The 21,643-nt window shown below is 41.2% G+C and overlaps 1 protein-coding gene across 3 annotated transcripts in view; it reads left to right on the forward strand.

Annotated features, from left to right (window-relative positions):
• The window catches only part of MAPRE2 (microtubule associated protein RP/EB family member 2), a 102,611-nt gene that overhangs the window by 7,134 nt on the left and 73,834 nt on the right, over window positions 1–21,643 (forward strand). For 2 of the 3 annotated variants that reach the window (XM_074880618.1, XM_074880624.1), the window contains exon 2: window positions 19,393–19,454. Coding sequence is in view for 1 of the 3 variants with exons in the window: in XM_074880602.1 (XP_074736703.1) it covers window positions 2,739–2,810; window positions 19,393–19,454 (134 nt within the window). In the remaining 2 variants the exon portion in view is untranslated. Of the gene's footprint in view, window positions 1–2,686; window positions 2,811–19,392; window positions 19,455–21,643 lie in introns of those variants that run through there. The other variant, XM_074880602.1, reaches the window with a different exon arrangement.

Below are 21,643 nucleotides of genomic sequence, written 5' to 3' on the forward strand. Positions count from 1 at the left end.
ACGGGACTAAAAGTCTTCAGTTTTCCCCTGAACCCGAAGCGTCAGCAGACAGGTTAATTCTGTACTTTAAATATTGATGCCTTGCTAAGTATGAGCAGATTTGGAGAAGCTCTTACAACCGTCCTTGCTCAGGAAAGCAAACGTTTTTTGAAGGCTTGCCTTTGCTGGCAAAAGCAAGGTGACATCAATAGCGATGGGTATGACCGAAGCAGCTCCTCAGCAAGGACTCACCTGCTAGCCCCTTGCTTGCAGCTGTGTACTCACCTCTCCTAGTTTCAGCTGCTAAAATGTGATCTGGTCAACTAAGCTTTAGCAATTTCCTCTGGTTATAACGGCAAAGTGTGATTGCTCTTTACAGCTGCGTAATGCTGTGTTTGCCATTAGGGCAATAATAAAGTAGTTGTGGCAGACAGTGCAGGTGTGCCCTCATAGCTGTGAGAGGTATTGGTGATATTTAGAAAATAAGACTTTTTTTTTTTTTTTTTCCCCATGTGCGGGGTTTATTAGGAATGAATCACAGGCACTGAGAATTTTCTCTCTTGATTTTATTTACTAGCTGCTACAGATGAGACCATACTCAGTTTTACCATTTCATGTTTTAGTATTGGGGTATAGTTACTACCAGCTAAAGCAGCAGATCTTTGAAAAGTTAAAGCATCATCTCTGGTATCTTTCCAGTCCTGTATTTCTAAACAGAGCATGGTTTCAAGCCCCAGCCTAGGAAGTGCATCAGTACAGAGCTGGCCGCACTGAGCACAGCATACTGGTACTCATATCCTGATTTCTGGTCTTGCCCATCTCCTGTGATATTCCTCCTCCTTTCACCCATACCTGTGGATTCCCCCGCTATGTCTGGGGAGCATCAATTCAAAAGAAGTGAGAAATCAACCAAGGATGTCAGAGCTGACCTGTTTTGTCAGTCATCACTGGAGCGGATAGAGAGGAAGCCTGCCCATCTGTGGTGCACACCTCTGGTAGAGGACCTCACAGTGGTAGGAAAGAAAATGAGCTCCTCTCTATTTCTTCTAACTCTGCATTTAAATAGAACTGCCTTCTTTACTCTTGCGTGCTATGTTTAATTTGTGAACTCGCCAAGATGTTATCTTTTTCCCAGAATCATCAGGCTTTCTTTAAAGGATGAAATGGATTTATTGCCCTTGGAGAATGCTGCAGAATTTCTTCATTCATGTACTGTAGAGCATGAGATTACAGACTTTCAGCCACAGAAAGGGACATGGGTATCTGTCCTTTAAATATGGATTTTAAAGTAGAAGATGCTTTATCTTGCCCACAGAGGTACAGAAGCAAGGAAAAGTGAATGCTGTGGTTTATTAAGCAAAACTTTTGTTGCAATGAAGGCAGAATTTTTTCTCCATCTGATGCTCTGGGAGGTGGGGGAAGAGGAGCACAGGCAGTATTAAGCTTATATTCTAATTTTATAGTAAAAGTTCCATATGGATACATATATTTTAAAGACCAGTTAGCATTTTCAGACAGAAATGGCCTGGTACTGTGCAACGGAATGAATGTTCTTCTTGTAATACTTTTAAAGTTAAGATTTGGCCTAAATCACTAATTCTCAAGAAAATGCCTCAGCTCTTCATATCAAGATGGAACAATCACTTCAGCTTAAATACAGGAAATGTTGGGCATAATAGCCATTACTTGCACAGATCTTGTTAACAAGAACATAATTTCCTAATCTCTCCCTTGAAAGCAAACCCAGATGATAGAAGCATAGTTGAGCTCCTGCCAAACACCTCAAGAACTCCGATTTCACACCCAAGCTCCTGCAGGAGTGCCAGGATAACCTCAACTATTCAGTGAAAAAAAAACCTTAAGCACTATGCTTGTAGTTCCTTATACTTGTATTCTTAAATACAAAAGCTATTAGCTGGAGTAGTAAAAAAACTTGAGTAAGAAACAAGAATGCAGACATGTAGATGAGTTTGTGTTACACACCAAGGCAATATATAACTCTGAAGGCAATAATAGTGCCTTAGTGGGAACATCTTTGTCCATCTCCCCATCCTCTTGAATTAGACCGCAAGAGAAAAGAAAGTTAACTTTTTTTTTTTTTTTTTTTTTTAAGATGTAGAGCCATTGGTGGTAGTCCCTCCACCATGAAGGCATGTGTGATTTAATGAGGCACACAAAGGGCTTTGATCTTGCATCATCTTCATGATGTAAGTGATGAAAACAGGAGCCTTCGCTGGTGGTGGAGGCTCGTCAAGAGGTGATGCAAGTGGCAATTGCTGCAAGTCCATAGATGTGTTGGTTTTCAATATAATGCATCTCTAATACAAATAAAGACTAAAAGCTGTTAGACTTCCCTCAGGTTGTTACAGCAGTGCTTTTAAAAAGCAAATAACTGAGCAAACTCACTCACTAAGTGTTTGTAGACCATGTTGCAGGAACTGCAAATATTAGAGACAACTTTAATTTTATTTATCTACATTTTTCCCATTAGCTTGTGAAACTATTGACTATTTACTTTTAAAAAAAAAAAACAGAGCACATAACAAGTTGACAAGATTATTATCTTGCTCCAGAGTTTTTATAGGCTCTCTGGGTTTCTAGATGGGATGAAGGGTGGAGCTAGCCATTTAGCCACACCCATGGTGAGGTTTATAAAAGGAAGTTGTCTAGGAGAAGCTCTTTTCTGCCAGTCTATAGCAACTGGTAGTTTTATTTAACAGGATTTTATCTTAAAAAAAAAACCAAACAATACTCCTACTATGTCAAGGCCTCATAAAGGTTCCCATAGTGGGAATGGTCCTCTGAATGAATCTTTGAAACAGCAAAGTAAGGTAAGTCATGGAGTCTGCTTTACTACTCTAGTTCATCTTTACACATAATATTTCTGTGGCAGAGAGCTGAGTATTACTGTAATTTCAAAGGTCTGTATTTTCTCTGCCATGTGCAGTTGGAGTTTTGTTCTTTGTAGTTTTCTATTCCTGTAATGCTAACTCAAATGGAGAAGAAACAACCTTAAAAAACATCCACAAACTTATTAGACTTTAGAGAGGTTTCTATTTGTCATAAGGTGGTCAGGCTTTAAAGATTGATGACTTCGAGGGCTTATTTGCATGACCTGTCCACAACACTAAGGTTAATGTTGTTGTTGTAATTGTGCTGCTCTTCATAAGTCACACCAATATTAATTTCTTAAGCATACAAATAAAAGATATGCTATGCTTTATTGCACAATTGCTGTGACTTAGTCACGACTTTTTGATACACCCAGAAATCCTGCCATAATTTTTGGTTTATACTGTATCATAGCTACCTTATGTATACATTCAAATAATTGCTTATAAGTTATTATGTTCAGCAGAGGTCTTGTGAGTTACCGTAGATATCCCTCAATGAGATTATGTGCTATAAAGGTTTGTTTGCTATTGAATGCAGGTGTTCATGTTGGTATAATAATTCTGTAAACGGGTCTGTATCAGTTTTACAGGATGACGGGTGAAACCTTTCATAATCATCAACTGAAATCAAATGCTTTGTATCAAAAAGCGATCCCAACCATGTAGGGTGTGTAGCATGGATGTGTCAAGAATGCTGGTCAGCATCAAAAAATACCTATCTCATTACACTGGTTACATAGCTCTGGGCTTATTGCTGGTCTGATGATAAAGCAGAATTGTAAGGAATTGGAGAGAGGGGAATGAACCTTGAAAATACTTTTTAGGTGGCTCCTTTCAGGCCTCTGCGAAAACGGAAGGAAGTCTGGACTACTTTGAAAACTTAATAAACAACCAGAGATAAGTGTCTTAATAGTGAACTTTTTCCTCCAGTTACTTTATCTGTACATAACTAGATCACAGTAGTAATTTTTTTCTTGTGAGCCTTCAATTTAGAAGGAGTAGAAGTCACTAATATTTTTGTTATTCATTGCACCCAAAACATGGGAAGTATTTGAGGGTCACTAGTCTACTAGTTGTTCTCCAGAGTATATTAGTATAACTACTGCGTGCTATGAAAATAACCAAAGTAATGGTTTCCACAAAGCTGGCAGTGTTGATGGGTTCTCTTTTTCAAGCGGTAAGCAAAATTCTGAATTAATGTAGCTGGCAAAAAGCTGACTGATGGCCTCTTGGGCAAAATGGTATGACGTAAGTTGGGGAGGCTGTCAGAGCATTTTGTCTTTGTGTGATTAGTAGACATGAGAAAATAAATGCATCTTGTGTTTGAATAGACACATTTTCCACGTTGATAATGCTGTGGTTTTTCTCTGGAGCTTTTGCTGTCAATATTAAACTTGTAGGATGCTTAACTTGAGCAGCATGGTCATTTCTGCTTTTTGCCGTGTGTTTTTACTGATATGTAACAAACCGTGGCTGTGCTGGACTGTGGTGAGAAGAGCCTTTTTTGACAGCATAGCCATCTCCTACAAGGGAGTCCCCTTGGCTTTATCTGCTGCCATTCTTCCGGGAGGTTGACGTGCTGCAGTTAGATTTTTCATAGGTATTTTTAAGCACATTGCATTTATTCTGAGTGCCTGATGTAGACCAAATTGTTAAAAAATATTTGCTGTTATCTTTTGTTGTATTAGTTCAGTAAATGGGAGAGATGAAGGAAGAGGAAAATACTGTCAGTACTGGCAGAGAATCTTAGATATCTCTGCTCTTGGATACTTTTGGATGGGTTTTCTGAATCAGGGAGAAAGTTTGAGCTTTTTCAAGTGGGTAATGTAGAGTGAGTTACTTTTTGACATTGCTGCATAGCTTAACATGCGTTTGTAAATTTGGTCACCCCTCTAAGCCAGGGATTAAAATGACTTCAGTCATTTTGTGACTTCAAAAGCAATATTTAGGGCATAAAATACTTATCCAGCATAATTCTCACACTAACCTGCTATTCTACACAAGTGAGTCAAGGGACACCAACTGTCCTATGGCTGATTACTTATTCTATTTGAAAAGTTTAGATAAATCCTGAAAAGGCTACTTTTGAGTAGCCAAACTACAAGCCTTATGGTGCCATCTTCCTCTCCTGGTTTGATTTTTTGGAGCCATGTATGTAGTAAATGCAGAAAGCCCATAGAGGTGGCTTCTTGGCGGCAAGCTCAGTAATTAAGAGGCAGATGGCCAATGACAATTTCTTAGTAACTTATGTCTTTGAGGTGGTATATGAAGACTGACACTGACAGCTGGATTACTCTGATGTGGTGTTCTGTTAGTCCCTTCACATTTCAATACTTCCACTATCAGAAGATTCAGGCACAAAACTTGAGCATGTTTGGGTAGATGCTGAAATTAAATCTTGCTCTGGAGTCTCCCTCCGTAATTCAAGCATGGCAACGCAAGTGTGTTCAGAGCCGAGCTGGGGGAGGGATGTGGGGCGGCTTGCAGGTTCGGCTGGGATGGGTGCAGGGGTGGTCGTGGTGAAGGGTCTGGCGTGGGTGGACTGAGAGGGTCCAAGGGGAGGAGGTAGGTTCCCAGGAGGGCAGAGTGGAAGGAGAGAGGTCCCTTCACAATGGCAGCTTCTGAGTCTTGGCCTAGCCTCTAAACCTTGCTGGCCCTGCACAGTCTTCAGTGTCTCTTTGTTTCCCATCATCTCTTCCACTACCATCAAGAAAGTGAGTTTTATTGACTCCTGGATGAGGACAGAAACACATTTTTCTGTTCATTCCTGGGTCAGCCAAAGTTAGTTTTACCTGCACCACTGAGAAGATCCAAGCTGATGCTGCTTAGCTGGGTGCCTTACTGCTTTATGAATCATAACACCACTATGGATTCTCCTGTTCAGCTGTTGTTTATGTAGGCTGTGGAATCCTGAAATCAGAAGGGTTTTACAGATCCTAAAATCACTGCTGTTTCTTTAATATGACTGGATTTCCTTAAATAATATTTTTTTTCTCAGGGCAGTGCTGTCAGAGGAAAGAGTCAGATGGCTTTTGCTGCCCTAGTTTAGTTCAAGTCAAACCAAGCTGCTGAGTTTCAACAGTAAGTCTTGTAGACTTGAGGTTTTTCAGTTTTTGTCCACCTGACAATCATGCATATAGGCAACAATTTCCATCATAAGGAAGAAGCCTGAAGTTCATCTCCTTTGTGCAAGCTGGAAGGGGAGTCACAGAGGATGCGGTATACAATGAAAACTCTCCATAGATAACTGAGATCTGAATAACAAACTGAGAAAGAAATATAACTGCCAGTCAGATGTCACTTGGCTTGAGACAACATCTGTGAGGTGTGTTTGTAAGATGCATGAAGGCATGTAAGATGCATGATGCACATCAGGTAAAGGATGTGATTAGCATCCTGTGTATGACATTAGGATGATGGATCATTTCTGCTGCAGCAATAATCCTTCACTGGGATGCAGGGACTACAGACAACGTGTGATCATGTTAGAAAACCAGATAGAGAAATCCTACGATGGGCTTGTCAAATAACAGGGAACTTATTATGTAGCTGTGGAACGGACCAACAAGAAACGTTTGTGTGGATGATGGCAGTGATATCTCTTGTCTTCCTTTGAAAGGAACACGTAGCTACTGGTACAGTTCTGTCCATTAAAACAATGTGGCACAGAGGAATTGATGCTGCTCTATTTCAGCATTCACTGTGTGCTACTGCAAGAAATTTGAAGTGCTGCCCTCCACTCTTTGACCATGAAGATCTTATTCCAGGTTTTAGTGAATTCAGTGATACACAATAAGACATAAATAAAATGTGTATGTTATGCAGTAGCCTAAATGCATCCACTTAAATCCACTAAGATTGGTGGTACAGGGTATAGGGCCTCAGAGTTATTTCCTGTATATGTCCCGCTGTGCAGTATGGTGTTTATCTATGGATTTTTTTTCATGATGATCTCTTTACATATGATAACTCACTTCTAAAACTCGAAACTGGAGGAAAAGTTTTGCTCAGAATGACGTCTGAGGTAAAACTGAATGGTATTTCTGCCTTTCTCATACCCGTAAGCATACAGACTGGTCCTGGAAGGTGCTGGTGAGCCCACTCAGAAGCTATTGATGGGAGCTGGGTATCAGTCTGTGTGCTTTCAGAGTGCTGCAGCAGGGCCTGGAGCTGGCCTGAGTTTTATGGGGGAACCACCCACTCTTTTCTATTACATGAACATAAATGAAGTGTTAAAGGCTTCCAGCCCACAAAGCTGATTTTATTAGAACATAAAAATACATGTTAGAAGAAAAAACACTTACCAACAGGAGGGATCTGGAAGGTGAGATTAAAGCTCTTTTATAATACGTACCTTCCATGCCCGATGTATCCTGTACAGTAGGGTCCTTCCCTCCTATCTTTTCTAGTTCACTAAATTTTTGGCTTCTGAAGTTGAAGAAATTCTGCGCTGTCCCCAGGAGACTTTATTTTCAAGTCTTGTTGGGCTTGCCTTTTGGTTCGAGTCCTTGGCACAAGCCCAGTACTTTGCTTGGGCATCTCCTGTTGTTCACTTGTGCATCATGTTGACCACGGAGGGGTTTCATTCCCAGCTCACCCCATGGTGTGCAACCACAGCTAAACCCCACAACAATCGAACGAATAGCTCTCTGCATGTGTATACACATAAAAAAAACCTCTGAGTTGGATTCTCTCACCGCACTACTGGATGCCTTTCCATTGGTATCAAGCAGAGACAGGCTCACCTCTTCTGGGATGTGGACTGCCAAAACATGTGGCTTTATTCCAAATTAACCAATCGACTGTAAAAGAAGCAGCAACTTGTGTTCCTGAATTTGTTGAATTCTTAGTGACAGAATATCATTACGCTGGCTTGCCCGTCCTGTTTTCCTGCATGGAGTAGTAGGAGAAAGAACACAGCACTTCAAAAAAGAAAAGTTGTAAGCCTCTCTACTGACTAAGGAAAGCAGGAGTATTTCTGGGATTAAAAACAGTGCACTTTCCAGTGTAACATCATGTCACTTGGTTAAAGTTGAGACAGCTTCGGTTGTATTATTCTTTGCACATCTTGTATGTCAAAATACATTATCTCAATCATTTTCATATTCTGGAAATTAAACTTCAGCATCAATTTGTCATTGAAAATGAGTAGGAAAGCTGAACCCTGACAGTCTTCTCCGGGATACAGCAGTTTCTCAAAACCAACAAGTTATACTAAGGGAGAACAGAATAACGCTGAAGTAAAATTATGTGCTCATGCTTTCGACAAGCAAAAGGCATTTAGTTTGATAAGGTGCCAAGCAGTGTCATTTGAGAGCATTGCAAAGACTTCCAGCTGTCTTGCGTATGCTAACTAAATATCGGGGTGAATTAGAATTTGTCCTTGTGAATATTTCACCAGGAGTGACCTTGCCTGATCTGTTAAATTCAAGCTCAAGTGCAGCTTGTTGCACTCTGCTGATAATATTTTTGACCAAGACTGTATTTCTCCGAGCATCCTAGCCAATGCTGAAGTGAAGAACTGTGTTTGTAGAAGCATAGCAGGGCTCTCCTCCCAGCTGCTTCCCAGCTTGCTGTGGGAGATGCTGCCCTGCTCTGTTGACTCATGTGGAAGGTGTGGCGTGTTTTGACCAGCATTGGAAGGGCGTAAGAGTCGCAGCAGAGTGCAGCAGAGTCTGAGACAGGCCCTGCAGGGAAATCAATCTTATGGGAAAGCGTAGGTTGAATCTTGCATTTTTGCTACGTGAGTTAACAAGCAAGCTGACTACCAAAAAGGGAGAAAAATTGGACTTACACCACAAGCATACATAAACTGCTCATTGGCTTGGGAGAGAGACCTGCTTCCAGTTGATGCTGGATGCTTCAGCTGCGGATGCTATCCAGCTGCTCATTTGTTCCACAAGTTACTACCTTGATTCACCCTGGGCATGTTCAGTTCAGTAATATCTTGTTACAGGGACTTCCAATAGCTGACTAATCTTGCTGAAAAGAGAAGGGCTTTGTTAAATGAGTGCATGCTTGGGAAATAAGGATTTCATTTGCAGAAGTTTTATTTAGAGCCCCAAAATGCATGCTCACCTTTTGCACATGTATTTTATATCTAGCACTGTTTATTAAACCAGTTGTGCATGAAAATACTTGACAGTTGCCATCTTGGGAGCCCTAGATGCAAAGAGAGTGAGTTTATGCAAGACAGGAGATGTGCCAAGCACTCTTTCGGGCTCAGCTGAAGGACACTCGGGTCACTCCAAAGAAAAACAGCTAGTAGGATCCTGCCGCTACAGAAAGTGCCACAGTTTGAAGAATACTTCTCTAGCAACATTAACAAGGGCTAGGTTCTCTAGGACAGATTTCATGTGCCTGAGAAGAAACAGTAAGACATCTGCACAGGATTTGCTGTACTGGCAGAGGGAAACAAAACAAAACAAATCCCAAACACCAAAACTGCCAGAGTTTTGCTTCCCAATCTAAGCTAAAAGGCTTTGTCTTCTAGATGTGAAAAATTGGCTGGTGTAGAAGTTCAGTCTAAAAGGGAAATAGTGTGCATGTAAATGGCAAATCAATCCAAAGTAATTAAGTGGTGACTTTTTTTGCTTAGTTTGGACAGCAAACAGAAAACATGGTAAGGGTCTGGGAAAGGCAGTGAGAGAAGTATCTACACTTAAATTGTGTATAGTACTAAAATTAGTTTAGTGCTTTTCCAAATCAGTACTTACAGGCAGTGTCCTGAAGGAAAAACTTTCCAGAGCAGAGTGTTGTGGAAGTTTAAATTCAATCTGATACTATAGAGTAACTTAGAAACTTCCTAATTAGCTTTTTTCTGATGAGCAGGAGTGATGCATGTGCCTTCAAGTTAGTGGACTGGTCCACTGTTTTCTGTGGCTCTTGTCTGCAGAACCATGTAAAGAAACAGTAATTCCTGTGACCTTTGCACTGCAGCCTCTTGGAGGAAATACTGCAGCCCAGAAACTTCTGATTTGGTAGACTTCAAATACAAACTATCCTTTCAGAACAAAGCAACATTAACTTGAGGGGTTAAAGTTTGACAGCCAACCTTTTGAACCCCCTCCCATATGACTTGCTTTAATTGCATAGTATCATGGAGTACCTAAATGAGATAACAAGCTGTCGCTCTTATCTCACAGACTGGAATGTTTTCCTTCAACTTGGAGTTCACAAGCTGTGATCAGGTGGCAATGTTATTGTAACTGAAGGAGTAAAAGGTATTTATGCAGCTTTCAAACACAGTCCTGCTCTGAAGAACCCCTAAATGCCACTCTTCATTTCCCTTAATGTAGAGACCCATTTCTAGTTTCCAGCTCTATAAACACTCAAGATCTGAAAAGCTCAGTTGGTTCTGTGCTCCCTTTGTCAAATATACAGGTTTTGCAATTTTAGCTCTGATTATTTGTGTTGAGTCATTACCACAATGCAAGTGTCCTCAAACTTTCAGTGCACTTTAGCTTTTCCATTTTGCAGGCAGGATGCAAGTTTGCCCCCAGTTTCTGATAGACCTTTTACAAGTGTCCAAGCTTCTGGTCCTTACTGAGAATATAGGTAGCTATTACATTTGTCAATGAAGTTCTGCTGCTCTTAGTGACCAGAGCTACTGCCACCTGGGTAGGGTAAGCAAATCAGCATTCACGGTTTTGAAACATAAATAAATACCAAATAGCATTTCCCTGCCTACTCCCCCAAGGGATCCAATCCTATCAACATACTCAGATTGTGTTACCTGTGCCAAACACAGCAATTGCTGACTGCTTTCAGTTAAAACACGTGTAGAAGTGTGTGAAGTGATGGTGTACCATTCCTCCACCTTGTAGATGAGGGTGGTTGAAGGACTGGCTCAAAAACATGAGATACTAAAAAAGATCTGCCCCTCAGCAGCAGCTTGGAGAAGGCCTAAAACATGCTCCTTCAGAGTTTCATGACCACCTGGCTGTGGTTATGTCACTGGGACCACCTGAGCACTGATTAATGTAAAAGTTTAACATAGAGCTTTCAGCAGAGATTGGTACCCAGGGATGCTTACTGCACTGTGGATCTATGGAAAAGTGACTCTTACACACCACCTAGGAAAACTGGGTAGTTGGGATTGATTAGGTGAAAATGAGAGAAGAAAACACTCAAATTTTTTTGGCTTTTGGTTTATGACTCAGTACATGTGGTGATCTGTGCAGTACAAAATGAGGTGATGCTACACCCTTCAGTGTATCTTTAGTAGTCACATAAGCACCTTATCTGATCAGAGGTTCGCAGGACATGTCCACAAACTATAGCCTTACAGACTTCGTAGGCTTGTACATCTGTAATTGACTGCAAGTAATCCATTCCTCTCACACAAGAGAAGAGTCCAGGAACTCTTTATCTGCTTCACCAGTGCTGTAAAGAGCAAAACTTTATTTTTTAGTTTTATATATTGGATATTATGCCTTATAAATGTATTTATATATTATATATTTAGATTCTTAAAGACTGAAATAAATATCAAGATAGAAGATTTTAGCTGTTTTTACCATTGCCACAGATACCGGAATCTATATTTACATCCTTGAGTTAATCCCATTTTCCTGTTCAGGAACTTGAGGCACAGAAACACATGCCAGAACTGTTAAAAGGGCTGAGATGGCAGTCCAATACCCTAACTAGGGCTTTCTTTCCTGGGTAAGGCAAGCAGGCAGTTAGCATCCTGCAGTTATGATACTTTCACACAAAATCATTGGATGATACAGGTTGAAAGAGAGCTTCTTGTCCAACCTCTGTTCAGAGCCATCCCAAACAGATCAGGTTGCTCAGGAACTTGTTGAGCCCAGCCTCACTGGATCCAGTGTTCAACCCCCTTGTGAGGAAAACACTTTTCCTAACATGTAATCAGGATTTGCCCTGTTGAAACTTGCCTGTTGCCTCTTGCAATGTCAATGTGTGCCTTTGAGAAGATCCTGGCTCCATCTTCTCTACACCCTCCCCTTAGGTAGCTGTGGGCTGCAATGATACAACCCCCACACCCTAAGCCTTCTTCAGGCTGGACAAATCCAACCCTTTCAGCCTCTCCTGCATCATGTACTCCAGCTCCTTATCCATCTTGATATAGTAGACTAGGTTCCAGTATGTCTATCACTGGTTTGTGACTCCCCAGTACACAGGTACTCACTTTCGCAAGTTGTGAATACTGGGGAATAATTACTGCCCTGGATCTGCAAACCCAGCCCAGTGAAGGGTTGTCCTTCTCTACTGCAAGGGAATACTGCTGAGTTTTTTCCAACTTGTTGTCCACTAAGACCACCAGGTCTTTTTTCTCTGAAGCTGGTCTCCAGCCACCTGGCATCCAGCATGGTCATTCACTCCCAGGGGCATGAATTTGCATACTTGCTTTCCAGGCCTGTCCTTGCTCTTTCCTGGTCTGAAATAGGTATAGGTAGTGGATGTTGCACTGTTCTAGAGATTATTTTTACTTTTTAAAGAAAGCTACTGAATTCTGTAATTTAGCAAAGATCACAGGTCAGTAAGCTAGACAACTTCCAGGCATGGCTGTGTGCTCATAGCAGAGCAATGTGTTAGAACAGAGGGTTGGTAGGAGCATTTAGCCCCCTCTGTGGCCACCTACCTATCTTTGGCTGAATATTCTCTGACATGCTTCATTTTCTTCACTCACTGTAAAGAGAGATCTGAAAAACTAATCCCCCAATAAAGGGGGGTTTAGCCCATCTAATCTTAGGGACACTAACTGAGCTACCTGCATTTTTCTCAGGCATATCTAGAAGCATAAGGATTACAGTGAAGGATACCATTTAAATGTAAGTTATTTCTTGAGTTTAAACATCTGTCTTTTAAAGCTCTTAAAACAACTCATTCTAAATATTTTGTTGGTCCTGAAGCTGTTACGTTTTAGATCCCTGAAGCGGTTCTGAGAGTCCTGCAGTTTGCTGCAGCTGCCTGTATAACACTTCTATGGAATTTATCTTTGGGCTCTTCCTACCATGCTTGTTCAGCAGGCTTGTTTTCAAAGAAAGAATGTCACCTGGGTAATTCAACATATTATTATGCCATCAGGACTCCTCACATTAAACTTCAGGTTTGGCTGTCTTAGAAGAACTTCAGAAAATGTCTCAAGTCAAAACACATAACGCAGGTTTTTGGGTCTTAACATCTGAATGTATACCTTAATGTTTTTTCCTTGAGTCCTCTTTTAATTATCAGTTGCTGATTAGCCTATAAAAATTCAGCCACAAAAAAAGCCTAAAGCTGGGCACAGGAAATGATAAATGTACTGGAAACTTGTGGTGGGTTGACCTGGACAGGAGCAGTTGCTGCTAGCTGGCCTCCATGTGTCTTTTATTCCTTTCATATTGAAGAGGAAAAAGCTGATAGACGTTCCCCCATAGCTCTGTGTACCCACCAGTCTCCAGGCAATACTTGAAGAGGAGTTCATGTCTACTTTTAAAACTTAATATTCCAGCCCACTCAATGGAGTTGTTCCCTGTACCTGTTTCTGACCAGCAATACCAGCCAGTGAGATCCTGCCCTTCCACATGTGCCAACCCAACTGTTGATGGGGCCATGCTGTGTACTGAAACAGAGAACTGCACCAGATCTATTTTTTTAACTCTGAAAAAAAAAAAGATAACTTTGAAATTGGATCCCTTTCTGCGTCTACTTCAGCGTGGATTGGATTCAGAGTTATTCCAGCAAAACTGAGGGGCAGCCCAGAGACATAAATAAGGAGTGAACAGTTAAGGCTGGAATGCCTTAAGGCAATATTATTGCCAAATTCTTCATAATGTGAAACCTTAGTCAGTGCTGGCTTTTCTTGCCTCGCTATAAAACATATGCATCACTGCAACATAACTTCTTGTTTATAAAGAGGAAGATATTAGAGAAATGTGTTAAGTGATTCTAGTGTATGAAACAAAGCAGAAACCTGATCAACCCTAGTTATTCTTAAACCAAGTCCATTCTGTAAGATGGTATAATGCCTACCAGAAAAACACATCAAAACGTATAATACATTGGTACATACAGAAGTGCATCAATAGCAAACTGCAGTCCAATGTGCAAACCACTGACAGGTGCCTAACAAAATTGGTGATTGTGTTGGATGTGGAAGCCAATAGACATAGGCACTGACAGTGCAAGTAGAACAGATTTTTGGTTAGTGTGATAGAAATTGAAATGCAGACATCAATGACTCTGAACTAAGCTTTAAAGAAAGGGATAGCTCAAATAATTGAAGGAAGGTTGTTTTCTCAAAAAGGAGCAAAGAGGAAAAACTTCTTGGTTGAAAAGGAGCTAAGTGTAATGTAGCAGCCTGCTGCCAAATAGATGATAAATACACATTCTCATCTGTTTGTCCTGTTAGGTCTGCCACCTACTGCTTGATATACTGGCTTGGCATTTATTATGCCAAAAACCAAAAAAAGTTTGCCAAATCTGTCACACTAACTAAAATCACATGAGCTGAGCTCTGTTACACCCTTTTGGAGTTGGAAGATAATTACTGCATCTCAAAGTTATTGGGCAGGAAGGTGGGGAAAGGTATTCCTTAATAGGAGGAGGGCAGGTAGGCTGCTGCAAAAAGTAGGTATCACACTGCCGTTGGCTAAAGCTTTGAACCCAGCATTGTCTCCATGGCATTTGCATCTTGGAAACTCCAATTTACAAAAGGTTGAGGAGGGATGGGAGAGAACAACAGAATTTACAGAAGTTGGCTTACTGCTCTATGTGGAGAAAAATCTAGTGGCTTCCCAAGCAGAGTTAGAAGTCTTCCTGAGAAGGGATGCATGTACTTTCCTACTAAGTTGTTAAGTAGAACATGCTTGGATTTACTTTATGTGTAAATGACCAAAAAAAGATTGGTTGCTTTGTAAATGAGAAGGAGGGAACAAAGTTTTGTGAGAAGTCTCTAGCACTTTTTTCATGCCAATAGATGACTTGAAATGAGAGCACTGGCAGAAGAGCAGAGCCACTGGGACAAAACTGTGTTTGAAATGACAAGAGCAAAAGAGGTGGGAAGCTCTGTCATGCACTCAGTAGCAGCATCTCACATCTTCTGGGACTGCCTTCCTTGTGAAGCACTCCAGGTCAAACTAGGGCATTTCTCATGGATTTGGAGTTGGAGATTAGTACTAAACTCAGTTCTGTTACTTGGTTTCTTTGCTTTGTCCTTGTCTTTGTGGCTTCCATATACTGCTGCAGAGCCCGGTCCTGAGTAGGTGCAGAGTAGGAACAGTGAGACAGCATAGGGTTGGGCTGTTAGTTAACAGTAAGTTGAGAAATCTGCCCAACTGTTAAATGTATGGGGGTTTTTGTTTTGGTTTTTGTGATTCATGCACAGCTCATAAAACCAGCAGTTCTTTCCTCTGACACTGGAAGCCTTAATCTTTTGGTTCATCTTTTCAACAGGAAAGCATACGTAAATAGTGATATACAGTGTTTTCTGATTTACGCTCCAAGTTTGTCCATTTCTGTAATTTGTCAAGCTATTCTCCACTCAGTGAATGCCTGGATAGCAGCCACAACGGGTTTGCTTGAATTCTTTCAGTTGCTAAAAATAAGTTGGTCTTGGAGTTGTTTTTTATAACCACTGAGGATATTTGAAGCAATAATAGGTGACTGTCAGCCTATATTATAAATTGTTTTCATGCTACACCACATTCCCAGCCCTTGGCAGGGGGGGAGGAAAGATCTGTGCAGTATGGTAGAAAGTATCCAGTCCACTGAGACACAGTAGCAGAAGACAAGGCTCTGCGCCCACATGGGACATACAGCTCCCTGAGATAGTTTGGAAAATATGTCGTCAAATGTACTAGAAGGCATTTGATTTAAATCACCTTAATAACATTCTGTCCTAACTTTTCACCCTTGGTCCTTCAAACAAACAGCTATAGATACTACTTTTCATAGTATAACTATATGATGTGCTTCTAGAAGCTGTTGTATCTTTTTTGTGTGTGTGTGTGCAGATTTCCTTTGCTTTTACTGTCTTTTTTTCACGTAGTTACTTGGCTTTCGGCTTCCTTTCTCATATTCTTCTTGCCCAATCCTTGGGTTTTTGGGTTTTTTCTTTTTTTTTTAGTCAATATTAATTCAGAATTAAATCAATGTTTTACAGCATTTCAAGGGATATGATCATAGAAGCCCCTTCTGTGTCAGTTTGCGTGAATGGGTTGAACAGGTACTTAAGTTTGTGGATGTAGCAATAGCTACCAGAAAACAAGTTCACAGGGAGGAAAAGTATGCGCTGAGAGGGAGCAGGTGAAAGCTTTCCAAGACCAAATAAACCCTAAAAAGCAGTGGTCCACTGAACATCCCAAGATCCCATAAACTCCGAACAGCAAGAGTCTGCCAAATCTGTCCAAGGCCACCACCAGTGCACACACTAGCATCAATGGCAGGTTGTGTAACTTGACTGCATCTGAGAAAGTGGCAAGCATAGGCTCCAGGGCTGTAGCCTGGTAAAAGCAAGGGACCCCCTGAGGGACTTTCTGAACACCTAACTGGAACCCAGTCACCCACCGATCTGACCTTGCTGGCTGGGCTTGGCCTCCTGACTGATGCTCCAGCAGAGTGACACAAGTTGTTGCAGGAGTGGAGTGTAGGAGGGGGATAACTGAATGCACCATGTGAATAGTCATTGGCTATTAGTAAAATCTGCCCAGTTCTGTTAATAACACTTTCCACTAAATATTGAGCTGTTTTCCCCCAAAGCAATCCCCCCATCAGGGGAACAGATAGTATAATACAGGGAACTTGCAGCTATGTGTAACTTTAAAACATTGAACAAATCATAATTTCCTGTCTTGAAAAATGTATAATCCTTTTTTCTTACCTGTTTCACCATGTGGGATTTTCTGAGATTCCTCTTTAAATTGTTGTTAATTTTTTTTTTTCCTGTTTGAAAGTCTTTTCCATTTTCCAGACCCTCTAGATCTTTATCCTCTTGCTTTTCTACCCCTTGACCTTTTCCTATGTTAACCAGTGTGGAAGGAGTAAGTTCTTTAGATGTCTTTGTAGGAGACTCTTTAGGAGATGGGAACCTATTCTAAAATCAGTGCAGCCTCTGTGTGTTGGGGAATTCTGAGGAATTGAATTGCGCTTGCTGGTTTATGTAGAGCAGTGATATGATGCCAGTGTCTACACCTGAGAGCTGTGCATGGCCTGGCATGTAGAAACATGGCATCCTTTCCTCCCTTGTGTTTTCCTTGCACACTTTTATCCCTTCACCCTTCCAAAGAAGACTCCAGCTCCCTATCGTTACCTTCCTCACACTCACTAACTAGGACCTCTACTGCATTCCTTTGTCCACCTAAATTAAATTCCACCTTAATGATCTGGTGTTTCCTACCACTCCCTTGCCTGGGTGCTGCTCTGGCATCTCAAGCCAGAAGTACAGGTCGAGGTGTTGGCATGGATTATGGAGCAGGTGGAGACCTGGCAGTGCTACTGCACACAGCAGCAAGCGAGTGCCAATTATCTCATCTGGCCATAGCCATTGCACTGCTCCCTCTACCTCAGATAAGTACCTGTGGGCAAGCAAAAAGTCAGGAGCTGTTGCTGGTATATATACAGGTCAAACCAAAGAGGTACATCATCAGTTTTCAAGTTTTAGGAACCTCTGCTATGAGGACTTTTGTTTTTTTCTTTTTTAAGACTATATGAATGAAGTTCAGTGTGGTAGTGTTATTCAAATCACTCTCAAACCAAGGTTTACTCACTGAAGACAATTCAGTAGTTATCTCTCTCTTCAATATGCCATAAATATCACCCTCTTCAGAAAGTGTAGTGTGGAAAATGTTCCATGAGCAAATTAAATCTAGCATTTCGAAGGGGATTCCCATGTCTCTCCACTGCTGTTGCCTGTTAGAAGTTCTGGTCAACACCTTCTGATGCAAGATTACTTCTAACCATTGTCTTAAGAGTGTCCCATCCTTACAAATTATTGGAGCAGTGCCCTTAGATCCCAGCTTAAGTTCGGGGGGCCTACTTGAGCAAAAGCCAACACACCATGATGGATTTGCTGTTCCTTTGCCAACAGGATGCCTGAGGTTTGTCAGCTGTGCTGGAATCACTTTCCACGTTAAACAAATGGAGGGGAAAAAAAAAGTACATTGAAAAGCACAGCTTAAGAGGCTTGGAGAGATTCAAAGAAATGAAACAATAACATGTTTAATAGCTAATTCCCATTCTGGTTTGGCTTTAAGGTAGCTTCAGCCTTCCAGTCTGCTAGCAGCCTTGCTAAACTCTCTGCCAGGATGAGTCACAGCTCCTGGAGCTGGGATCCAGTCCTTTAGACAAGTCATCTTTAAAGGTCTGTTTACCTTTCCCAGATGATAATGAATTGGAGTGAGAATTGCTTTGTTTTCTTCCTCTTAAAGCAGGGTTTATGATGAATATAAATTCACCTGTGTGAGCTTCTTGCATCCTTCAGTCCTGATTCAATCCGAGCACCCCTGGGATCCTGTTTGGTGTAGTTTCGTGCTGTTATGCAGAGATAGATGCCTTTGGAATACCCCTCCCTGCTGGGCTGTCTCAACTAGTTGACTAGGAATGCAAAACAAGCAATAACCAGAGCCCTGGTCTGACTGTAAACCATTATTTACCTGCTAGGAATGATATTTCCTGCTGACTGAGAAGGCAAATTAAGAAACTTAGCCACGTAACCCTAGTATGTCATTCATGGCACAAATTGAAACCCCATATATGGTTGATCCTGCTTATGTTTCTGCAGCCTGTAATATAGTACTTGAGAGAATGGATGTGACGACAAATCTAGCAATTGTAGGCAATTGCACCTAGGAACACAGAAGGGACCAGGCCTTAATGTGGCTTCTACAAGTGGAGTCCCCATCCCTGGAAGTGTTTAAGAGTAGAGTCGACATAGCACTTAGGGATATGGTGTAGTTGGGAACTGTCAGTGTTAGGTTAACGGTTGGACTGGATGATCTTCAAGGTCTTTTCCAACCTAGATGATTCTGTGAAGTGGGCAGCATCATGACTTCATTGTGAAGTGAGACACTTCAAAGGATTACCAGTGGTTTTGTGTTGTATTGGCAAAAACATAGTTGCTGGGTATCACTACATGTCTTTGTCAATGGTAGATTTTTTTTTTTTCCCCCCTCAGAAAAGCTGTTCAGGCAAGTGCAGCAAGGCCCCAGTTGCATGACACAATGGTCATAACTGATTGCCTGTGCTCAGAAGAAGCCTGGTCAGATGAAGAAACAGCAATGTGCCTGGCAATTATGAATAAACTCTGAATGTAGCACTGCATAAGGGAGCTCATAGATTTGCTACTATATCAGAGGGACATCTGATTGTTGTGCAGATGTGTAAGACACTGAACCATTGTGAACGCAGCTGAATTAGGGTTTTGTAATGAAGGACTTCTCCTCTTGTTTCATTTTTAGCATACAGCTATTGCATCACTGGCCAACTGATACTGACAAAGACCATTCAGTGAGCCTTTTTTTTTTTTTTCCCCCGTTTGCTTGTTGAACTAAAGGTTTTCATGTTTTCTTTTCAGTACAAAATTGCTGCAAGGAATAGTTCAAGCCGGCAACCAGGGCAAGGGTTTGGATGCTCAAAGTAAGTACATTTGTGTGTTTGTATGTGTTTGTTACAGTACTAGCAACTGAGGAAGTACCCAAGAACTTGTGTTTGAGGTCTGTAAGGCAGTAGCTTGATACTTTTGGTATCAATAATAAGTGATATTCCTTTGCAATGTTTTATTACACATCTTTGTGTAATTAATAGATTCAAATCATCTGGAATTATTCATTCATTAAACAGAACTGGTGAAAGCTAAACTAGATGCCACAGACCTTTTGGAAATAATTTGGCTTTTTGACTGGAGTAAGAAGGGAATACTGGTAGAAAGGAATTTAAAAAAAAAAAAAAAAAAAGAAACCTAAAGGTGAACAATGATTCCCCCTTTCTGTTTGGGAGCTTTGAGAAATTGTATTCTTGCTTTTGTTTTGTTAAATGTTGGCTCTTCGCATTATTAGTGCTGCCTTCCTAATGTTAAGTGGACAAAGCAAACTACACAAAACGCCACTGTACCAGGTTAATAATAAATGTCAGATAGAATTTGTAAGGCGCTGTCCCTTTTTTAATCCCCAACTATAGGAGTTTAAATCGCATCCCACCGAGTTGGATGTTAACTTAAACTGTCCAGCCTCCAGCTTGGCGTCTTGTGAAATCTGCGCAGGGAGTCACCTGCAGAGAGGGGAGGGATCGATGACAGCAGGAGATAGGAGGCCCACAAGGTGGCAATGTTTGGAAAGCCTTGGAAATGATGCTCCTGCAGCAGATCTGGACTTCCTGGGGTTGCCATCGCTCCCTGCCCTTGTATCATTGCTGCTGCATCTGTGCTATTAAACAAGAAATCTTCACAGTTGCCAAAATGGGGCATGGGATACCCGTTGATAAGCCTCCTATTTGAACAGATTCGCTATTGACGATGCTCACCGTACTGTGCTGGACACCATACGTGCCTTTTTCCCTTGGCAAGGAAAGTACTGCAGCATTAGTGGTTTGCAATACAGCGTGGGGTTGTTTTATTCATAGCTGGCGCTGAAAATACGTGCAACACTGAAATGAGGCTAAGGCTGTGTAATTAAGAACTTTCATTTTAAAACATACTACTGCATTTCTGCTGATGCTTGTAAAGCTGTACAGTATATAAATGCTCACTTTGGATGTAGGAGGCGTCTTAGTTTGTGGTGATACTTTGTACTTAGAAGTAAAAAGGTTTATCTGAGCTATTTTAAAGACTTTGTTTCATAGTGAAACTAGGGATTTGCTCCAAGCTATTTAAAAAACTTGAATCAAGTTTGCAGAAAGATTTCTCCAGATACATGATAGACATGAGAAATTAAGAGTAAATTCTATGGGAAATACAAGAGTTGCCTGTCTTCATGGGCACAGACGTGGGTACGGAGAAGAGACTGACACTGGGAGAGAGAGAGTTAAATGAGAAGCCACAGAGTTCAGATTCATCAGGTTGTGAGAGAAGAGTTACTTTCACAGCAATTAGAAGATATGCAGGGCTCAAGAGTACCTGGAGATTCTCAGTAGAAGAACCATCTATAATTTAGAGCTGAAAGAGACCTGTATTCTTCAAGGATGAAGTTCTAGACTACAGGAGGCATCTGAGAATGAGAACTAGGAAAATGTAACATCCTCCCCCTGTGGACACACTGCTTCCCATGGGAGTGTTGCATATGAAAGTGCAGCGGGACAGTGTCCTGTGCTGAGCCCCAGTGGGTTTCATCTATCGCTTTCTCCTCTTGCACAGAGTAGGTGCCACTGCTTAAAGTCAAGCTTTGTCACTGTGGTTATACTAGCGTGGTCACGAGTACTTGGAAACAACAGGAAATCTAAAGAAAACTGTGAGCATTGAGATAGTGCGCAGCCACCAAATGGACATTTATAAAAGCAAACTGCATCCTACCTGTCTAATAGAAACTTATCTGACACGTGCAGATTTCCTGCAATGAGTAACTGTCTCTGGGGAGCAACAGGCAGTTTTCTAGCATATTCCCTGCAGATTGCTGCTTACTGTGTAACCTTTCCTTTCCAAATCCCTTAGTCTTTATGGCCTATTATATGTCAAAATAAAGATCTAACTATCAGCCTTCTAATACCAGAAATTCATTATATTGCTAGAGAATTAGCTAAGCTATTACAATTGCAAAAGACAAACCCATGTAACATGCTATTATATACTAGTCTTCACTTGGGAAACCTTCCAGTCGGGTTTCAGTGCCTTTGAG

The sequence above is a fragment of the Strix uralensis genome, chromosome 1, assembly GCF_047716275.1.
Source record: "Strix uralensis isolate ZFMK-TIS-50842 chromosome 1, bStrUra1, whole genome shotgun sequence".
NCBI lineage: Eukaryota > Metazoa > Chordata > Aves > Strigiformes > Strigidae > Strix > Strix uralensis.